This window comes from Nomascus leucogenys, chromosome 9 (genome assembly GCF_006542625.1).
Source record: "Nomascus leucogenys isolate Asia chromosome 9, Asia_NLE_v1, whole genome shotgun sequence".
Lineage (NCBI taxonomy): Eukaryota > Metazoa > Chordata > Mammalia > Primates > Hylobatidae > Nomascus > Nomascus leucogenys.
Window position 1 is genome coordinate 68,901,679 of NC_044389.1, and position 22,504 is coordinate 68,924,182.

The following is a 22,504-nucleotide window of genomic DNA, read 5'->3' on the forward strand; positions in this document are numbered from 1 at the left end:
GGCACTACAGGTGGGTAATTTTTGTATTTGTAGTAGAGATGGGGTTTCGCCATGCTGGCTAGGCCCAAACTCCTGATCTCAAGTGATCCACCCGCCTTGGCCTCCCAAAGTGCTGGGATTACAGGTGTGAGCCACTGTGGCCAGCAGGACATTATTTTATATTCAGTCAAATAATAGTTTAAAAAATCATAGCTAAAAGTGGATGAGCATAACTTGTTAATTATGATTCAAAGCAGTTGATGCACATCTGGTTGAAGATTAGCAGATTCTCACTGCAGTTTAGTTATAACTGATTAACATTTCAAGGGACATAAGATTTCAGATTCTACAGTCAGGAAACCATACACCAAACAAGTTAATCTAGTAAGGTAGATAACTCATATTTGGAGGAGTTTATTTTGTTTCTTCAGGAGATGGTAAGTTATCAAAGATTCTCATTCAATAGAAATTGCTATTAACTATTGGAAACCTACCGAGAACAATAAAAGCAGGGACCTGTTGCTTTTTTCATTTTTTATTTAAAAATTCAGTGCTGAATCACCATCATCTAGGTCAGTGTGGAACACAAAGTGTGGGTTCAGTCAATATTTATAGAATAAGTGAATAAATACTAAACTGATAACAAATAGTCAAAGCTTATGTGAATAACTCTGTTGGATAAAAAAGAGAAAAGGGTAAGAAGTGAAGAGACAGAAAAGGAAGAAATAAAAAAGAGGTGAGTGAGAAGAAAGTGACAAGGACTTTCCTAGTGAAAGAGGTCTTTCTTATGGCAGCGAAAGAGTAGATTTACAGCAACCTAAAAGAAAACAGATGGCTGAATCCTTTCACTCCCCTCACGTACATGTGGTCCAGCATTGTCTCAACAAGACTGTAGCCCTACAACCAACAATCTAAAGAGTGACATCAACATATAAAAGGAAGGAAGTGCACATTCAGTGGAAACCCCAATGAGAAATACACTTCTGCCAAGACTATCAGGTTGGCATAGTACTTGCGATTTCTTGGCAAGAAATCATGAAATACTTGAAGAAATTAAATAGTTATTAGGGGGATGCTTCCTTCACTTTACTAGGGGAGGTCCTTGAGTACCTCTTCTGACATCTAAAGTCTTCTCCTCTCCAGAGGAATTGTGCTCTGTTCCCTGGTTACTTCTCTTTTACTTAGGGATTTCAGGATTGTGAATAAGGAAAGAATGACCTGGTAAGTGCCAGCTCTGGACACATTTGCCCACAGATGCTGTCCTCCCCCTTTCTTTAGTGGCTCTTTTTCTCAGGGGGCTGGACTCTATTAGGCCATATTCCCCAGGTTTGTCTGTCAGTTGCCTTAGGGCTGGTCTCAGCCAATAGGAGGGAGATATCACCAGGAGATACAGGGGAGAATCTAGGCCATTTCTCCCCATCCTTTTCTCCAGAAGCAGCTGTATCTTACCTGTGTTAGTGACTCTAGCTCCCATTGTACAGGCCATTACTACCTGGGCTCCAGTAAACTGCCGCCTAGCTCTCAGGTTGGTAGTGGCTTCCCATTTTTGCTTATCTCTGTGTTGGTCCAAGAGTGTCTTCTTTTGACTTCTGCATTGCAATATGAGAACATCCTTATCTCTGACACCTTTAAATGCCCCTTAGGGTCTCATCTACTTAGATCTCTGATCTTAGACCACATGTCTCTCCTGACTGCCCAGCTGGTCTTGACTGCTTGGCCTACATATCTGCATAAGCTCTCTCTCTGGAAGGCTCAGATCAAGCTCTGGAACCTGTTCTACTTTGACCACAGGCTTCTGATTCCCTTCTCTCTTTCTTCTGATCCCATCTAGCTCTATTCCATTCACCTCATCATGGTTGCTGGTCCTATAGCTGCTCAAAGTTGAAAAGTTGCTACTCTGAATGCTGATGTTTGCTGAACTGCAGGACAAAAGCACTCTATAATTATCTCTAAGTTCCCACTTCAGATTTACCTTGAATAGATTTTAGGCATAATAGGCATAGGCAATATCAAAATTTACATATTTGTGTCACAAGAAGATTAAAAATAATGTATATTTCCCGCATGATTGGTCATCCCTTCCATGCATCCTCTTTGGTAATATCCAGTAAGATATAATGGCAGACAAGAAGATGGATAAAATAATGTCAGATAGTAATTCTGCTCACAGGGCATGGAATCTGATGGCCTTGTAATAAAATAGCTTCATATAGCCAGGTTAACTTGTTTCTATAAATTCTTTCACTATAGGCAAAAATAACATAATCCCTAAAGTAGTGAACTAGTAAATAATAATGTCAATTGAGCATTTAAGACCCTCTTAATCACTTTACATTATAAACAAACAGTAAATGTGTAATAGTGTTGACTATTCTGGGCTCATGTTTCTTAAGTGTTTATTTTAATTGAACTTCAGCACTAATACATGTAAGTGTTACTCTGTTTCCCAGGTTATACTCTCCCTGGGAATCTGAAGATCATGTTGTTTAATTCAGGATCTGTATCGGTACATTAAATTCCCACCCAACCCTGTCCTAATTCCCAAATTAATCTTGAGTTAGGTGAAAAAATAACAAGCAAGCTCAGCACTGGCCCTGTTTACCAAATCGCCTTCCAGCCAAACTGGTTGAATTAGTTACCCTTTTCTCTTAGTCTAGTCGAGGATGTCGTGTGTCCTTAGATTCACAAACAAAACATGCCCACTCTCTCTCTGTGGTCTACATTATAGCTGGAGTACCATTTCCAGGCCTCATTTCCAGCATTCTCTTCTGGAACTTTCATTTGGCTGCCACACAGAAGGTCCTATGTCTCCTGCCAGCTGTCCTCTGGGTTCTCAAGTACCCCAGCTTCACCTACTAGAGAAAAGAATTCCAAAATGCCAGCTGCCCAAGCAGCTCTACCTGCCTCTCTGCCCTGATTCCCAGAGTAAGATTTCAGCCATTAAGAACTGTCTCTGGGCATCTCTGAAACAGAGCCTTCAACACAATGGTCTATCTGGTTGATCACCACTGGCCATGAAGCTTGGCCTCAATGCCTGTCCCATCTTAGGGGATGGTTCTAATCTCAAGTCTAGCTCCTTCCATTTAGTCAAGAATTGAGGAATCATGAAGTGTCCTCTGACTCCATATGTTTGTAATAGGCTTCTTCATGATGATTTATTTGAGTTTTGATGTATTTGGTTTTGGCTGAACTCACATCTCCCTCTCCTGCTCTCTCTCCCTATACCCTTGCAAGGAACAAGAATTAAAAAATGGAGCCTTTTGTAAGGCCGTTGCACTCAGGAGCTTTCTTGAAGTGCTCTGAAGTTTCTGACAGAAATAAAGCTATTTAAAAAAATAGTTACAGCTTATGTTCCTCATAAATCCCCTTCTTCTGTGCCCTGAGAAATAGTTAATCAACTCTTCCTTAGCTTGGCATTCACCCAGATGCTCCTTAAGGCTTCTCTGTAGCTCCACTCTCAGCAGTAAAGCCACCACTGGATCCTAGCAGGGTGCCTAAGCTCAATAATCTGGTAAGAGATAAGGCAACAAAGCTTCATGAACATTGTGTTTTCTTCCAACAGGGCACAAGGAAGATATTAAACCGAGTTCCCCCCAAAATCCCAAAAATCTCCTACTGATAATCAAGATTCGTGGACTCCATAATGTGTCTTTATTTTGGCTTAAACTAATGACACTAGATTCTCTTCTACCTGGCAAAGAAGAGGTAGGTATACATTAAACAGAAGAAAAAGAAAAAAAATGGACCTAAAATCATGTGGGAATTAGATCATTGTCATCATTATTCAAAAAAGAAATGTTGTGGAATATTTCTGCAATTTCTTGGCCAGCTAGTCTTTTTCACCAGACGCATATATCTTTTTCAAATATCAAAAGATAGTAAAGCTATGCATGTAAAAGTCGTAATAGTAATAGTAATTCTAAGTATTATAAGGGTAAGAATAATTTATATGATTCTTACTGACTACCAAGCACTTGCTAAGCACTGTATGCACATTAACTCTTCAAAATCTCAGAATGCTATGCTATACATATGATAAGAAAGGAGAACTTTCTTAGTTTAGAAAACTGAGTTGCAGAAAGGTTAAGAAACTTGATCAAAGCAAATTAGTAATGGGCAGAGCAGAAATTTAAACCTAACTCATCTTTCATACCTATGAAGATGCAAATAACTCATCCAATTACATTTGTGTGTAATATATTTGCCCTCTTGATGAATACTGAACCAGAGTTAGAGCACCTGCTATTTGTTTCATGAAAAAGCATTGACATTATACGTGACTTGTGTGTTCTACTTTGAAATCACACTTTTTTACTCTAAACATTAATTGAATAAGAACTTGCTAATAATTTGAGCAGTTATTTCAAAATATTTATTTACTATTACTACACAGATGGATTACTCTTGAGCTTAGCATCCAATTTTTAAAATTTTCAAACTCACGTGTACATGACTAATTTTCCCTCTCAGAATTATGACAATATTCATTCATATGCTCTTCTCTCTTGATTTTTGTACTTTGGTAGTTTGGGAAACATGATAAGATAGCTCGTAGTATAACTAATAGCTTAGCACACATAGCATATCTATACTCTTTTGACTTTTCCTCTAAATATCACCTTATCATAGTTTGTTCTTTATCCCCTATCCATTATTTCCATCCAGTGAAACTTATTTTTCTTCTCTCTCATCTTTGAATTTCCTTCCCTCCCTAACAGCATGTGAGTTACTTGAAAGCTCTTTGATCGGAATAAAAATCCCAATTATTTGATACTTCCATTGATTTCGATTATAAAGACATACAGGGGTATATTTTGCAAAACAGTCTTGTCAGCCCTGGCAGAAGATATATCACTATATTATAGCTTTGCCATGTGTCCATAGAGAAAGGTTATCTTATTTTAAACACATGGTCATATGCAATAACAGAGACATGAATTCTAAGGATATTGCAGAAAGCATAGCTGACTACTGATTCTAGCACCTTCAGGATCTGTCTCTTCTTAGTTGCGACCACTGTAATGCACTTAATAGAGTAATAAATTGTTCTTGCCCTAGGATCAGGATTCCCATCTCTTCACTACAACATGTCTAAATGTAAGACATGTTTATCCTTGTATAATCAAAGATCTGAGTCTAGATGTCAAGTACTTGCTTGTTCTGTATATTAACTGTCTTCTTTTTCTAGACCTGCAGCCTCTATCAGATCCTTCCCCTAAAATTCATACATCCTGCCTTGTTACTATCCATGCCCCAGCATGGCCAATATCAAAGTGGTTAAGAAAAAGGCTCCAGCTATTTTAGTATCCTAAATTTTATCTTTTCATTCTACAAAGAAGTTTTTCATAAAAAGTTAAAATAAATTTAAAAACTCATTGATACTATTCAGTAAGATTTGTTATAGATTCCAAGCAACTATCTCTTTTATAGGCAACATAATTACAAGTGAATTACAAATGCAGACTTTATGACTCTAATTAAACTCTAGGCCACAATCCATTAAAAACAGATTATACACATTAAGTTAGATGTAAGAAAAAATAAATATGCCACATATTGAGGCACAAGTTAATATGCCTCAAAATAAATGAGGAGAAACAATTTCAGATAATACATATTTATATAAAATGTTTATCAACATAACCTAAAATATTTTCTTGAATTTCATCAGAGATAAAATTTTTATACTTAATTTTCGTATACATATACATTATACTTTCTCTCACTTACTTCATTACTTCATTCCATCCCAAGAACATCTGTGCAAGTATTTCCCAAGTGTGAGAGACTGGAAGAGGTTCTATATTTTGGTTGTAAGAATATATATTAATTTTTAGAACATTATAATTAAACTCAGAAATATTTAATTGTAAGGATTTTATTTTGTAAGAATCAAATAAAATGACTAAAAATTAACTTGAGGCAAAATGAAATCTCAACATCATTGTAAAACTAATTAAGAGAGCAGATCTTAAACAAAATGTAGTGCAGTCTCCCACACTTGGGAGACTCATTAATCACTTAAGTGTTTTCTCTGAAGTTTTTAAATGCTTAAAGATTGGGTTACATTATGAAAAGGACCTGCTGAATATTGTGTCTGTAAAGTTCAATTCTACCTAGTTCTCACTGCCATCTTTCATATCTTCTCTAGTGAAGAATGAAGAAATGAGAATTATGTGTTTGAATCTAGCACCTCTGACATGGAAAAACACATGGTGAAGCAGAGGAAAGAAAACTGAAAGAAAGTGAAAATATCCTTAAGAATACCTTGGGGAAACAAACAGTATTTCAAATGAAAGATTAAGAACAAATCCAAACAAATGGATTGGAAGGTATTATGTAAAAAAATATGAGATGCTTTAGCACAGGTACTCTAAGAATTTGAGAAGCTTCTCATGTTTATGGGAGAAGGTAACATTGCTGATAGAAACATTTAAAGGCAGTGCAGAAAGGAAATTCTCATCAGGAGGCCTATAGAACACACATGGGCAACAGCAAGCCCCCCTTGCCCTGCTCAGCCCTGGATCCATACAGAGGAAAGGAGAGAGGTAAAGATGAAAGAAAGAGGTTGAATAGAAGATAGTAAATGGTTGAAAAATATTTTTAAAATAGAAAGAGTTATGCTTCTGAGAAGATTCTCCATGTCTGGGTATCAGACATGGAGATACATCATACTGATCAACCTGAAGTAATGTACTTACTGAAATACCCACTTCTAGTTCATCTAGTTCATGCAAGGTTTCACAAAGCCACCAATCGTCTTATAAAAGCTTTCTAATTGAAATATTCTTAAATATCACATTTTACTAGTGGCAGGTATCTTTTCAAAAAAAAAAATACAAGCTAAGTAACTTGTCCTCTGTTGTTTCCTACCACTAAGTTTGCATTAGAAGAGACTGGCAGTCAAACACACAAGAAGAAACACAAGTATTGGCAATTTAACAGAAACAAATGGTTGTGTGTCATGGACATCTAGGGTTTGTTGGACTAAATCATACCCTCTTCTAGTAAGTCCTGAAAAAATGTATTTAAAACATATGTTGAAGAAAATAGCTTTTAGAGGGGCATAGGCTTTGGACTTAGAAATTTTATAAAAATCCATCGTGCATTCTTTAGGCTTCTAGTCCTATTCAGTTTTTGCTATGAGCTATGATTTGTTTGTGGAAGCAAAGTAAAGGCAGCCTATTTCTTACCGCCTCCACTTCGGCTGGGTCATACCAGACGTTGATGTAGGGATGCTGTAAGGCATCGTCCACTGATATTCTTTTTGCTGGGTCAATCACTAGCATCTTTGACAACAAGTCCCTGGCTTGGCTGGCTGAAACAATAAATGAGAAAAACAATTAGTAAGATTTTGATTTCAGTAAGGAAATTTGTTGGACAGAGAGGAAATTTAAGAAAATAAAGTATGGAATAGTATCTTGCTTCCAAACATCAGATAAATCCCTTGATGTGATGGAAAAGAAAATGCATTTTACACCTGTTTCTTCGTGTCTCTAAGCCTAAGGCTTCATTCTGAGGCTCTCCAAGGGTTTTAACACTTTGAGTATACAATTATTCACTCAAACTTCTTAGTAAAATGTATCAACCTGGAGAGTTTATGTAAGCAAAGTCATCTTCTTTGGTAACCTGTATGAATATAGGATAAACAGAATAAAGAGCACAGAGTGCAAATGCATGATGTTCAACAAATGTGTGGACGGCTGTTTGAAGTTAATCAACACGTGTCTTTATATTCTTATTTATACAATGGAATTATCAGAATTTTAGTATACAAATTGACAAGAGTTTGTATCATACAAATTTCTTTTCTTTTCTTTTCTTTTTGTTTTTGTTTATTTATTTATTTATTTTTGAGACAGGGTATCCCTCTGTTGCCAGGCTGGAGTGTAGTGGAATGATCACAGCTCACTGCAGCCTGGAACTCCTGGGCTCAAAGGATCCTCCCATCTCAGCTTCCCCAGTAACTGGAACTACAGGCATGCACCACCATGCCCGGCTATTTCTTCTTTCTTTTTTTTTTTTTTGTAAAGGTAAGATCTCCCTACATTGCCCAAGCTGGTCTCAAACACTGGGCTCAAAGGATCCTCCCACCTCAGCCTCCCAAAATGCTGGGATTAAAGGAGTGAGCCACTGCTCCCAGCCACAGATTTCTTATATACATAAAAACAATCAAAGAATTGATGTGATAGAAATAATATCATTCAACTACTGAATTTTATTTTAACATTCTGTAATCATCAGGCATTTTTAATCAATGGAATCATGACTTGATGAAATCCAGTAGTTAAAGACTGAAGCCAGTCTAATGCTACACCAGACACTAATGAAAAACTCTATATTATGTAAATTTTATCATAATTAATTTTATGGTTGTGGGCAGTAACACTTGTAAAATTACATGGTGATAGCATATTTATTTAATAAGATTGTTAAAAGACACATTAATTTTAACCTCTAAAGATATGTAAATTTTTAAAATTATTCTACTTTAAGTTCTGGGATACATGTGCACAACGTGCAGGTTTGTTACATAGGTATACACATGCCATGGTGGTTTGCTGCACCCATGAACCCGTCATCTACATTAGGTATTTCTCCTAATGCTATCCCTCCCCTAGTCACTTACATAAAGTTTTAACAGAAATGAGTATCTCAAATCAATATTGTTACTCAACTGATCTGAAAGTTGAACGGTGAAAATATTCAGTTTATTGTAAATATATGGTAAAACATCAAATGAAAGAGAACACCACGTTGGCCAGGATGGTCTGTCTTGATCTCCTGACCCTTGATCCGCCCGCCTCGGCCTTCCAAAGTGCTGAAATTACAGGCTTGACCCACCGCACCCGGCCCTGAATATCCAGACAATTCTAAAATCCATGACTACTCCCCTTTGTAGAACGATCTTTGAAGAAATATCTCTTTAACTTGAGGCTGTGCCAATTAAAGAATTGATCAATGTTTTAGGTGATGGGTTATGCTAATTGCTCTGATTTGACCATTATACCTCTATACACGTTTCAAAATACCACCCTATATCCCACAAAAATGTACGATTATCATGTGTCAACTAAAAATAAAAGGAAACAATGAGAAAGAGATAGAGGTCTCTATACCGTGTGCTTGTTTGGCCCGTCACCCTCATAGTTGTCCTCAAGTCATTCCTGAAGGGCATACCTTTGAGTTTATTGTGCTCGGAGTCCGCTGGGAAGAGGGAATCTGGGAAGAGCTTGGGGAAGGTGAGTCCCGCATACTTGGGCCGATTCTCCACATAGTTTCTTACTGTGGGTTGCAATTTCTTCATGAATTCTGGACATGGTGTTCCTAGTTGTTCAATTACCTTGTTCCACTGGTCAATATCTGAGAATTGAACAGTTAAGGGAAAAAAGAAGAGCAGACCACTAGCCTTTCAACAACTGGGAGACTAACTCTTCTCAAAGTCCTCAACAGTCATTAATGCAACAGGAGTTTTAATAAGCAACAAAGAATGAAAATATAAAATCAGACTTGTCAGGCTATGAGTCTTCTTGAAATTTTAAATTCACTTTTGAGATTTACATACTTTTGGAAAACTAGCAATTATTTAACAAAATAAGATATGAAATAGTCTTTGGGGTGTACAGATACAAAGTCATTCAAATAACACGAGATGAATCTCATATTCTGCAGATAAACTTCTATATAAATCATGTGCTTCAGAAGAAAAATATATAATGACACATCATAGTGACATTTTTATCCCGAAGTTACCTCAATTATTTATATTTTTAAAATGACAAGTACACAAATATTTTAGATTATATTCATTTACATTTTCCTAAACTACCTTTAAGATATTTTTTCTTCTCAAAAAATCTGGAATTTTTTCTATTTTTATGCATATCAACATAACTTTTATAGTAAAACAACTCATTAGTTCTTTGTCAGATTCCTAAAAATCATATTTATCAAACAAAGAAGCCACCTATTTCATACCTATTGTTTTACTGCTGACATCACTGAATATTGTTTTCAATGAAATATGAGGGTGAACAGAGGAATATTCAATTTAAAACAATAGATTTCTATCCAAGTACATCCAAGTTTAGAAAGTACATTAAGCATGGGGAATACCACAGAAAAAAATATTACCTCTCTATGAAAATTAATACCATTTTAAATTGGAGCTAGCTCTTTTGGCAGACACACTCAATGACGGAGATTCTCTTTTTCATCTGTCATTAATATTCGATATATCAGAGACTTGATAATGATAAACACCATCTACTCTGAAGAACCCACTGGAAACAACTGATTCAAACAGATTTCCTCACCATGTGTCAGTGAATAATAGAGATCTTGGAAATTCCCTTAAATCCAGAACTGCAAGCAGTATTCTCTCCTACATTGCTTATTCTTCTACAACTCTGTTCTTTGGTGTTAAGTTAGTTAATTCATTTCCACTAAGGTAAGGTGTGACAGTTAAGGGACTCTTACAATAATATTACTTCGTTGAAGTTTGTCAAGTCTTTACTCCTAGCTATTCAAGAGGTTTGGACTGAAAAAAGATTGTCAGTCCTGATTAAAGATAAACTTAACTGTATTCAACAAAAATAAACATATAATACAAACACAGTAGATATGAGATTGAACAAAGATAAAATCAAACTGATTTGCAAATCCTCCTCTTCCTCCCTATAATCTGGCTGAATAAAACTTAAATTACTACATATTCTGTCAGTTATTGGAATAAAAAATATATAACCATGGCCTATCAAGATATGAAATGAATGTGGGAAAAACAATAATATTCCTTTATAAAGCAGTAGCAATAATTAAACAAGAACATGCTTTGATAGAAGCTCATCTAATTATGTGCATGAGAAAATACAGTAGTAATTCAGAATCACTAGAAATAATGAAACTAAAACATTATATAAGGTTAGAGTTACAAATTACTCTTAGACAAGAGCCTGTATTAATACTATGGATATAGGTAAGCTGTAAGTACTTAGACATACTTAAATGGAATACATTAGTGTAGTTAAATAAAACCTAAGTGCTTGTCATTATAAATTATGAGGAGACTTTTTTTAAACAGTTAGGTTAGCATGCCCTACCAAGCTATCATTTCATCATTGATCAAACTTCCTCAAAATTCTAACCACTCGATGTCAAACTTAAAATAGAGGCAAAGAAGATGTCAGATTTTCTGTAAATAAGTCATTTAACAAAGTTGGCAAAATAATCCCAACACAGTATTATATCCTAATTACATTTGCTAGAATTATAAAGATATACAGTAAAGAATTGATTTTAAAGTAGTACTCCCAAAACAAAAAAACTGATATTTTTATATTAAAGTTTAAGGAGAGTCAGATATTCAGGAATTTGTTAAACAAGAATTGTTAAAATGTTTCTTTTAATAAATCATAATTAGAATCTAGAGACACATTCAGCGCTCTTTCCTACCTTAGGTTGCTTTTAAATGAAACACTGTTGTGATACTTGATGCAATGGTTTACAAAAAGAAGGGTGGCAAGAATCTTTATCATTGTCAATGAAATAGTTACATGTTCATACTGCAAATCTGAGTTACAGTGATCTTTAAAAGTCTGTGTCTTTATTTTAACCAATCCATGTCAAGATTTTTCTTCCCATAAACATATGTGTGTGTATCTCTAGATATGGTAAGTACTTGTTTTCTAGATGTTCATAGAATATGAATGTGAACAACCATGTCCAATTTAGTTGAGCACATGATTTTTCTTTATAATAATAATTAACCTAACATGAACCAAGACTGGAAATCCTATCTCATGTTTCCATGTTCGGTGCTTGTTTCAAGTATTCCAGTAAGAAAAAGAGTAAATTTGGAATTGATATGGTAAAAAATTGCTTTATTCTGGCCATAAAATTAATGGTGTGTTTTGTCACAAGCAACTCTCTTAAAGAATGTTTCTGAAGCCCCTTCCTTAGTCTATCAGGCCAACATATTCCTGTAAAACAATTAATTTTATTAATATTTTATATAGAAAATAAGGTGATTTTTAAATGGGAAAACAGATTTCCACAATGATTACATTTTTAAAGTACATAAAATATTAACTAGATTTTATGATTATGTATTAATTGTCAACATGGTAAATATGTTTTTAAAGAATGACCAAAACCATTTTTTGTAGAAGAATTTATTTGCTTTAGAATACCCATAAATTATCATTTTTATACCACATAGAGTGAGGATTTACAGATCTTAGCCCTGTGAGGTTATCAGAAAAGCAATAAGTATATTTGTTTTTATATTTTTGATGTGCTGTTTCAGAAATTATCACCCTTAACATAAATTATGAAATGCATTGAATACAAATGGAAAAATGGCATTTAATAAGAATTATTTGACAGTAAATCACCTGATATAATTCTAAATTGACTACATAAAAGTAGAGTTATATTGTAAGAAGTTCAATTTTATAAGTAGGGCATGATGTCCAGATAATGTACAAATGTGATTATTACTAAGGTCTTCAATAAATAGTATTATAATAGAATAAAACAAAGTAAATATGAATAGTAAAAATGAGTATCTGAAATCCTAAGATTGAAAATTTTTCCAATTAATATTATCAATTAGCTAATAACATATTTCTTTTTTTTTTTTGAGACGGAGTCTCGCTCTGTCGCCCTGGCTGGAGTGCAGTGGCGCAATCTCGGCTCGCTGCAAGCTCCGCCTCCCGGGTTCACGCCATTCTCCTGCCTCAGCCTCTCCGAGTAGCTGGGACTACAGGTGCCCGCCACCACGCCCGGCTAATTCTTTGTATTTTTAGTAGAGATGGGGTTTCACCGTGGTCTCGATCTCCTGACCTCATGATCCACCCTCCTCGGCCTCCCAAAGTGCTGGGATTACAAGCGTGAGCCACCGCGCCCGGCCTAATAATAACTTATATTTCAAGCACTTCTCTTACTTTAGCTTCCTTTGTTAGGGAACTTTCTAAAACAATAATGCCTTGAACATAATGTATGAAAAGGGCAATTTTGGGGCCTCTCATTTGCACAGGCCCCTTATAAGACTAATCCTTTTCTGCGTATTGTGGGTCAAAATTATGAACATAATTTATGCCATCCACATTTAAGCCTTCAGAACTTACTAAGTGGAATCATAAGGAACTATTTAATGGCCTCATCCAATTGTTTCCTTTGAATGACTATATCTTGTTTGTGTTTTCTTCTATCATTGATTGCTTTTTGTTACTATGAATGTGATTTCCAGAGCTAAAACCTCATAGTTTCTGACTTGCTTTCTACTCTGCTCTAGGCCTTATATCCAATACTTCGTGCAGAAATTTTCTGACTTCTCTTTGCAATTTAAAGAACATCAGTGTTTATCTCTAAATTCTTAGCTGTGTTCCTAAAGATAATATTGCCTAATAGCAATGTCGGTATAGAATAGTTCCAGGAAAGGCTTTTATCATGCATGCCAAACAGCTGTTTAGGCACAATGTTGAGTAGGCTTGTGTGGCTTTATATTAGCTCTGTAGGAAAGAATTTTGTGATCAATCAGTAATGTCTGCAACAGATGCACAATAAGGAAATTGAAGCACATGTGCCATGTGTTAAGCATCATTATATTAAACTGTGGTTCCCAAACTTGAATATTCGTAATGCAGGGAACTTACAAAAATACATATCCCTCCTCCCTACTCATTGATCTACAAGATTCTGAGTCCACAGGTCTGGGCTGATATCATAAAAAACACCAGTGGTAATTGTAATCAAGGATGGGATTATATTTTGGAAAATACTAATGTAGAATATACTAAAAAGTCTCTTGTGAGTTACTAAGTCCAAATGTAAGAGTAAAATACTAACATGTTTCAATTTTATGACACAAATTAGAATAGGATCAAATTCACCAAAAGATTATTCCACACCTGTTTGTTAACTTGGGGGTCATTCAGCTGAGAATACTTGGAGAAACAAAAGTGCTAATCTTTATTTCTTTGCCCCATGTAATTTTCCTGCAAAGGCCATGGGAAATTATAGTAAGTGGCACATGTAGTCTCCCAGTAGAGGGAGAAGAATTCTGCCCCTCATCATCTGTGGGAGAACTGAAATTGTACGCTGCTATTACCTGGGGAGTAGTAGTCCATGGAAAGTACTAATTATAGTTCTTTGTGATTAAATTTGTTGTGAAAAGAATTTTTTTCTAAAAACAATGATAAAGAAATACATACGTATACACACACACACACACACACACACACACAAACATATGACAGAGTTCTGAATCTAGATTTTCATGGTTATGTTTCTAATTGTTTTGTTTCTTTAAAAATGTTTTTAGGGGCTAGGGACAGAGGCTCATGCCTGTAATGCCAGCACTTTGGGAGGCCAAGGCGGGAGGATCACCTGAGGCCGGCAGTTCAAGACCAGTCTGACCAACATAGAGAAACCCCATCTCTACTAAAAATACAAAAGCAGCTGGGTGTGGTGGTGCATGCCTGTAATCCCAGCTACTCAGGAGGCTGAGGCAAGAGAATCACTTGAACCCATGAGGCACAGGTTGCGGTGAGCAGAGATAGCGCCATTGCACTCCAGCCTGGGCAACAAGAGCGAAAGTCTGTCCCCAACCCCCCCGAAAAAAGAAAAAGAAAAATGTTTTTAGGGTATTTTTTATTTGAAAATGTTCTTTTCCTCTCAAAAGTCCTTGTCAGATTCTGAAACAGGAAATATGAATAAGTGACTTAATGAACAATTGTAACTAACATCTGTTTTAATTATAAATGAGCATAGGAAGAGGAATTATAAGCCAAAACATATCTAAAACATGTAGCTGGCAAATTAAGTAAAAGGCTATTTGTACACTGACACTAGCACATTGTTAGTGTTATAATAAGGGACATGGAATATCCAAAGGCTAATGTTTGAAGCATGATATAAATCTATTCACTATTATAATCTATCTTTACTTACAAATCAAAAAATGGAGAGACATGTAACATACAAGCAAATCCAATATATATTAATATGTGTAGCAATGGCAGAATTTTCATTAAGCTATTGAAGGTTAATCTTTGGGGTGTTCCATTTGCACAGGCCTTTTACAAGGCTAATATTTTATTGGTAATTTTATTTTTTGTAAATAGCACCCACCTTCAGTTGTGTGATATTCTGACCTCAAAAATGCTGGATTTGATTTTCTCAGCATGTGACAGTATTTTGAAAATGAGAAGAGGCCTTGGAGATCACGTAATTTGGCATCTCTATTTTAAAGCTGAAAAATATTAAAGTTCTTTTCAATTTGGTAAATAATTATAGACAAAGAAGCTAATACAAACACCCTACACTAACAGAAATATAGAATCTACTTAAGAGAAATTTAAGGACACTGTACTCTGTTCTGTAAGACCAAATCAGGAAAGTTACTTTCACTTCTGTATATAACACTACATACAATGGAAGTTAAGAAGAGGCAATCAAGCTTATATGAGGTCAAGAAAACCTGCCACTTAAAGCATATTTGAAAAAACTTTTGGTATTTAAATTTAAAAAGGAAGATAGAAGTAATCCCTGCCCTCATCCTAGCATTTTGGTCTCTCTTATTCTGTAGCTATCATCACCTTCTTCTAGTATTCTGCACCTTTTAATGTAAATATCATGGTAATAAGAATTTTTGTCTGTTTTGTTTACTAATATATCTCTGGAGACAAAAAGTACGCAGTACATAATAGGTGCTCAAAAATATTTATGTTATAAATGAATGTCTATTCTATGTCCAGAGTTTTGTACAGACATAATATAAAGAATGGAAAAAATAAAATATTCGAAGAAACGACAACTGAGAAATTCCAGTAATTGAAGAAAGGTTGGAATCTAGGAAACAATGACTCTCAAGGAAGATAAATAAGAAGAAATCCATGCTTAGTCTCATAGTAGAGAAACAGCAGATAATCAAAGACCAAGAAAAAAAATCCCAAATGAAGGAAAAGGACAGATTATCTCCTAAAATGACTATTACACTGACAACTCTTTGTTCACCAGCAATACTGTAAAGAAAAAGCAAGTAGAATAATATCTTTAAAATGCCAAAAATAAAATAAACTTCGATGTAAAATTCTATATCTAACTAAACTATATTTCAGGTAAGGGGACCTCAAATAAAAATAAGAGTTTTATTATCAAAGACTCCACTAAAGATACTTCCAAAATACGTACTTTGGGAGAAAAAAATAATAATCTCAAAATAAAAGGTCAAAATGTAAGAAGTAGTGGTAAGCCAAACAAATGGCAATCATAAGGGTGAATCTAAACAAACTACCTTTATGCAAAAAAAAATCATAATATTGTCAATTTATGAGCCCAAAAAGAAAACTAAAATACTGAACATAGATAACATATTTAAGTCAGGACAACAACTACCTAAATGAACATGTGCCAAGATCCTTTTATGTTCAGAAGAAAGATTAAAAGAATCATCTTAATTAAAATAGCATTTTATACAAAATTGAGCTTTAAATACAACTCCAAAATAAATACCAATAGGGATCTTTTTTTTAAAGTTAGTAAGCCAATTCTAAAATCTTAACAGAAGAGCAATGGTGCATTAAGAGTCAAGATAATTCTGAAGATGACAAGAATGAAGAGTATTTACCTTACCTGATATAAGTGCAGAGCATACATTTATATTCATTAAGAAAGGGTGTTCATGATGCAGAGATAGACAAACCAGTGGAACAGAATATACAGCCCAGGACTTAACATCCCCCCCAAATATATAGAAACTTTATTAGAGAGACAGAATTATAGATCTGTGAAGAAAGAGTAAGTTAGTTAATAAATGAAACTGGAATAAAGTAGGACCTTCCTTCACACATACACAAAAAAATCAATTCCATGTGGACTAATGGTTTAAATGTAAGAGACTAAACTTTAAAATATTTCCAGTAAAGTTATAGCACAATATAGTGTTATAAAAGGATTCTTAAGACATAAAACATATAAATTATAGGAAAAGACAGATTGCCAACTTCTGAAATTATTATAAAATGGGAAAATAATCCAAATACAAGAGGATATTTGCAACACATAAAACTCACAAAAATTAGGTGCCAAATTATATATGGAATGTCTACTAATCAACAGAAAAAAAAAAGCACAATAGAAAAAAGTGTGTTCATTCTTTGTTTTATAAAAAAGATATTTTACCAGGGGAAAATATTAGTGGCCAATGAACATAGGAAAAGATTCTTAGCCTCCCTTGTAGACAAGGAAATGTAAATTAAACCTCCAGTGAAATAGTATTTTATATCCAAGGGATTGGTAACAAATTTAAAAATAAATATGACAATGGCAAAAGTTGATGAGAATGTGGAGCAGACAACTACATATATAAACTGTTACCCTAGAAATCAATTAGTTGTTACATAGCAAAGTTTAAAAGGTGTACGCCTATGACCCCAGGCATTTATTATTATTTATTATTATTATTATTATATTATACTTTAAATTTTAGGGTACATGTGCACAATGTGCAGGTTTGTTACATATGTATCCATGTGCCATGTTGGTGTGCTGCACCCATTAACTCGTCATTTAGCATTAGGTATATCTCCTAATGCTGTCCCTCCCCCCTCCCCCCACCCCACAACAGTGTGATGTTCCCCTTCCTGTGTCCATGTTCTCATTGTTCAATTCCCACCTATGAGTGAGAACATGTGGTGTTTGGTTTTTTGTCCTTGCGATAGTTTACTGAGAATGATGGTTTCCAGTTTCATCCATGTCCCTACAAAGGACATGAACTCATCATTTTTTATGGCTGCATAGTATTCCATGGTGTATATGTGCCACATTTTCTTAATCCAGTCTATCGTTGTTGGACATTTGGGTTGGTTCCAAGTCTTTGCTATTGTGAATAGTGCCACAGTAAATATACGTGTGCATGTGTCTTTACAGCAGCAGGATTTATAGTCCTTTGGGTATATACCCAGTAATGGGATGGCTGGGTCAAATGGTATTTCTAGTTCTAGATCCATGAGGAATCACCACACTGACTTCCACAATGGTTGAACTAGTTTACAGTCCCTCCAACAGTGTAAAAGTGTTCCTATTTCTCCACATCCTCTCCAGCACCTGTTGTTTCCTGACTTTTTAATGATCACCCTAAGAAAACCTTGCACATGTGCTCTTATAAGCCTATATTCATAGTACCATGGTTTATAAAAGAAAAAAAAAACAATAAAATTCGTATATATTCCAAAGTCTACTTATAGGATAATGGGTTAGTTATAGATACTCATAGACTGAAACACTATTCAGCAATGAAAATGAGTTAACTATGTCCAGTGCATGAACATGAATAAATCTAAAAAATATAATGTTAACTTTTTTAAAAAGCAAGTCACAAGATAATGATGACAGTATGGTATGTAAAATAAATTATACTAAACCATAGATTGCTTAGGGATAAATATGCAGGTAGTAAAAGCATAAGGAAAGTCACAGAGATAGTAAAAACAAATATTTAGAACTGTGGTTAACTCTGTGTAGAAAAGGAAGGTTGTGGCGGGTGGAACACATAAAAATATTTGAAAGTATTGGTAATGGTCTATTTTTTAACCTGAGTGGCAGCATATGTGTGTCTATTTATTAATCTTCTTCAAAAACTAAGCATTTAATAGTAACTCACTTGTTTAATATAAAATATTTTATAATTTCTTAAGTAAAAATATCAGCTATGATAAAATTCATTACATCTCCCCGTCCTTCAAAATTATCCCAACAGTTAAGTTTTGATTCGTTTGTAGAGCATTAAAAACACATTTGACTGAATAAAATTCAATTAACATATATGTAGGAGTTCAGTCAGGGTGGTGGGAAAAGTTGTAAGAAAAAGTTATAGGGAAAGACTCAAACCTTCTTGGAAGGCCAGGAGGTTTTGCAAAAGCTTCGGAGGAGAAATGGCTGAAGGCAGCCAAATTCTGTTATCCACAGCCTGAAGGCAAAGGGTAGATAACAAGGGAAAGGAACTTATCTAGATAAGTTGGTTTACTTATGTCTCTAGAAACCAACCTTTGATCATTCCTGCACAGGACTGCTCTCTACTCAGGGGGTTGGCAAAGTTAATTACCCACAAACTGTGTTTGCTCCAAGCCTTTGTCATTAAATCTGTACTAAATAAATGCAAGTGTTACTGGCTTATGGCTTATGGGGGCTGCACTCTGGGTTGCACTGCACTCTCATTGGTGGTGCTAAGGGGTGCAGTCCCCCTAGCCACACTGTCAGGCAGAATACCTGTGTCAGAGTATTGGTATTTTGTCATTTGGATTTGTCATCCATCACTCAGCCAGAGTCTGTGGGACAGACTTGGCACATATACTTAAAATATCTACTAAAAAAAATGTGTTAAACTTTTTTAGGCCCAAAAGATAAAAGATATAATACCTTTTTAACATTTTAAGTTTTGTTCTTGAGTTAGTTCATATATTAACAAGACGTGTCGGGGGGGCAGAGCAGGATGGCAAAATAGAAGGCTCCACCAATCATTCCCCCTGAAATGACCCCAATTTAACAACTACCTACACCAAAAAGCACCTTCATAAGGACCAAAAATTAGATGACCACTCACAGTATCTGGTTTTAATTCCACATTGCTGAAATAAGCACTGAAGAGGCAGGAGAAACTGTCTTTAATTGCCAGCGCCACCCCTTCCCCATCCCCCAGCAGCAATTCTGTGTGCTGGGGAGAGGAAGAGCATAGCATTTGTGAGGAAATGAACTCAGTGCTGCCCTTGTTATAGCAGAAAGTAAAAACAAACCAAATTCAGCTGACACCCGCCCACGGAAGGAGCATTTAAACCAGCCCTAGCCAGAGGGAAATCGCCAATCCCAGCAGTCAGAACTTGAGATCCCACAAGCCTTACCACTGCAAGCTAAAACTGCTCTGAGGCTGAGAATAAACTTGAAAGGCAGTCTAAGTCACTAGGACTGCAACTCCTAGGAAAGTCCTAGTCCTGAACTCGACCCAGAGTCAATGGACTTTTGGGGCATGTGACCTACTGAGATACCAGCCAGGGCAGCTAAGGGAGTGCTGGCATCACCCCTCCTCTACCCCCATGCTGCATAGCTCATGGCTCCAAAAGAGACCTCTTCCATCCAGATGAGGAGAGGAAAGGGAAAAGTGAAAAGAACTTTGTCTTGCATTTTGGATATCAGCTCAACCACAGTAGGCTAGGGCACCAATCAGAGTTATGAGGCCTCCCTTCCAGGCCGCAGTTCCCAGATGACATTTCTAGACACACCCTGGGACAGAAGGGAACCCATTACCTTAAAGGGAAAGACCCAGTCACATCAGGATTCATCACCTGCTAACTGAAGAGTCCTTGGGCACTGAATAACCAGCAGCATACCCAGGTACTATGCTGAGGGCCTTGGGTGAAATTCTGAGACTTGCTGGCCTCAGGTGAGACTCAGCACCTTCCCAGTTGTGGTGACTATGGGGTGAGACAAAAAAGCAGAGGGAAAGTAAAGGTACCAGTTTGGCCACAGTGTGGGTAGAGTGCCAAGGAGGCTCTTGAGTTACCAATTTCAGGATTTGGCTCTTGGACCACATTTCTGGGCCATTCAACTTGGAAAAGAAGAAGTCACGTTACTGTTGTTTGCAGATGATATGATGTTATGCTTGCAAAAACAAAGACTCCATCAAAAAACTATTCAAATTGATAAATTCAGTAAAGTTGCAAGATATAAAATCAACATACAAAAATCAGTAGCATTTCTATATGACAGCAGTGAACAATCTGAAGAAGAAATCAAAAGTGTAATCCCATTTATAATATCTACAAATAAAATAAAATAAAATACCTAAGAAGTAACCTAAGCAAACAAGTGAAAGACCTCTACAATAAAAACTATAAAACACTGATGAAAAAAATTGAATAGGAAACAAAAAATGGAAAGATATTACATATTCATGGATTGGAAAAACCAATATTGTTAAAATGTCCATACTACCCAAAGCAATCTACAGATTCAATGCAGTCCCTATCAAAATACAAATGGCATTCTTCACAGATAGAAAACACAATCCTAAAGTTTATATGGAACCACAAAAGACCCAGAACAGCTAAAGCTATCCTAAGCAAAAAGAACAAAATTGGAGGAAATCACATTACCTGACTTCAAATTATACTACAGAACTATAGTAACCAAACAGCATGATACTGGCATAAAAACAGACACATAGATCAATAGAACGGAAGATAGAACCCAGAAACAAATCCACATACCTATAGTGAACTCATTTTCAACAAAGGTTCCAAGAACATACACTGGGGAAAAGACAGTCCCTTCAATAAATGGTGTGGAAAAACTGGATATCCACATGCAGAAGAATAAAACTAGATCCCTATCTCTCACCATATACAAAAATCCAATCAAAATGGATTAAAGGCATAAATATAAGACTTCAAATTATCAATCTTCTTTAAGAAATCATTGGGGAAATTTTCTAGGACAGTGGTCTGGGCAAAAATTTCTTGAGTAATACCTCCCAAACACAAGCAACCAAAGCAAAATTGGACAAATGGGATCATATCAAGCTAAAAACTTCTGCACAGCAAAGAAAACAATCAACAAAGTGAAGAGACAACCTACAGAATGAGAGAAAATATTTGCAAACTACTCATCTGACAAGGAATTAATAACCAGAATATATAAGGAGCTCAAACAACTCTATAGGAAAAAAATCTAATAATCTGATTAAAAACAGGCAAAAGATTTAAATAGACATTTCTCAGAAGAAGATATGCAAATGACAAACAGGCATATGAAAAAGTGCTCAACATCACTGATCATCAGAGAAATGCAAATCAAAACTACAACGAGATACCATCTCACCCCGGTTAAAATAGCATATATCCAAAAACAGGCAACAACAAATGCTGGTGAAGATGTGGAGAAAAGGGAACCCTTGTACATTCCTGGAAGTGTAAATTAGTGTAATAACTAGGAGAACAGTTCTGTGGTTCCTCAAAAAACTAAAAATAGAGCTACCATGTGATCTGGCAATCCCACTGCTGGGTATATACACAAAAGAAAGGAAATCAGTATATCAAAGATAAATCTGCATTGCTGTGTTTGTTGCAGCACTGTTGACAATAGCCAAGATTTGGAAGCAACCTAAGCATCCATCAGCAGATGAATGGATAAAGAAAATGTGGTACATTTAAAAATGTTAAGTGAAATAAGCGAGGCACAGAAAGACAAACACTGCATGTTCTCATTTACAAGTGGGAGCTGAACAATGAGAACAGATGGACACAGGGAGGGGAATAATACATACTGGGGCCTGTCAGGGGAGCTGGATGGGTGGACAGAGAGCATTAGGAAAACTAGCTAATGCATGCTGGGCTTAATACCTAGGTAATGGGTTGATAGGTGCAGCAAACATGGTGCACGTTTACCTATGTAACAAACCTGCATATCCTGCACATGTACCCTGGAACTTAAAATTAAAATTAAAATTAATTTAAAAAATCAAAACAAT

The 22,504-nt window shown here is 35.6% G+C and overlaps 1 protein-coding gene across 8 annotated transcripts in view; it reads right to left on the bottom strand.

Moving 5' to 3' along the window:
- MAPK10 (mitogen-activated protein kinase 10) overlaps positions 1 to 22,504 on the bottom strand; it is a 328,152-nt gene that overhangs the window by 44,641 nt on the left and 261,007 nt on the right. For all 8 annotated transcript variants that reach the window (XM_030819097.1, XM_003265855.3, XM_030819096.1 and 5 more), the window contains 2 exons: positions 9,160 to 9,342; positions 7,173 to 7,297 (listed from right to left, as the gene is read on the bottom strand). In XM_030819097.1, coding sequence (XP_030674957.1) covers positions 7,173 to 7,297; positions 9,160 to 9,342 — 308 coding nt within the window. The remainder of the gene's footprint in view (positions 1 to 7,172; positions 7,298 to 9,159; positions 9,343 to 22,504) is intronic.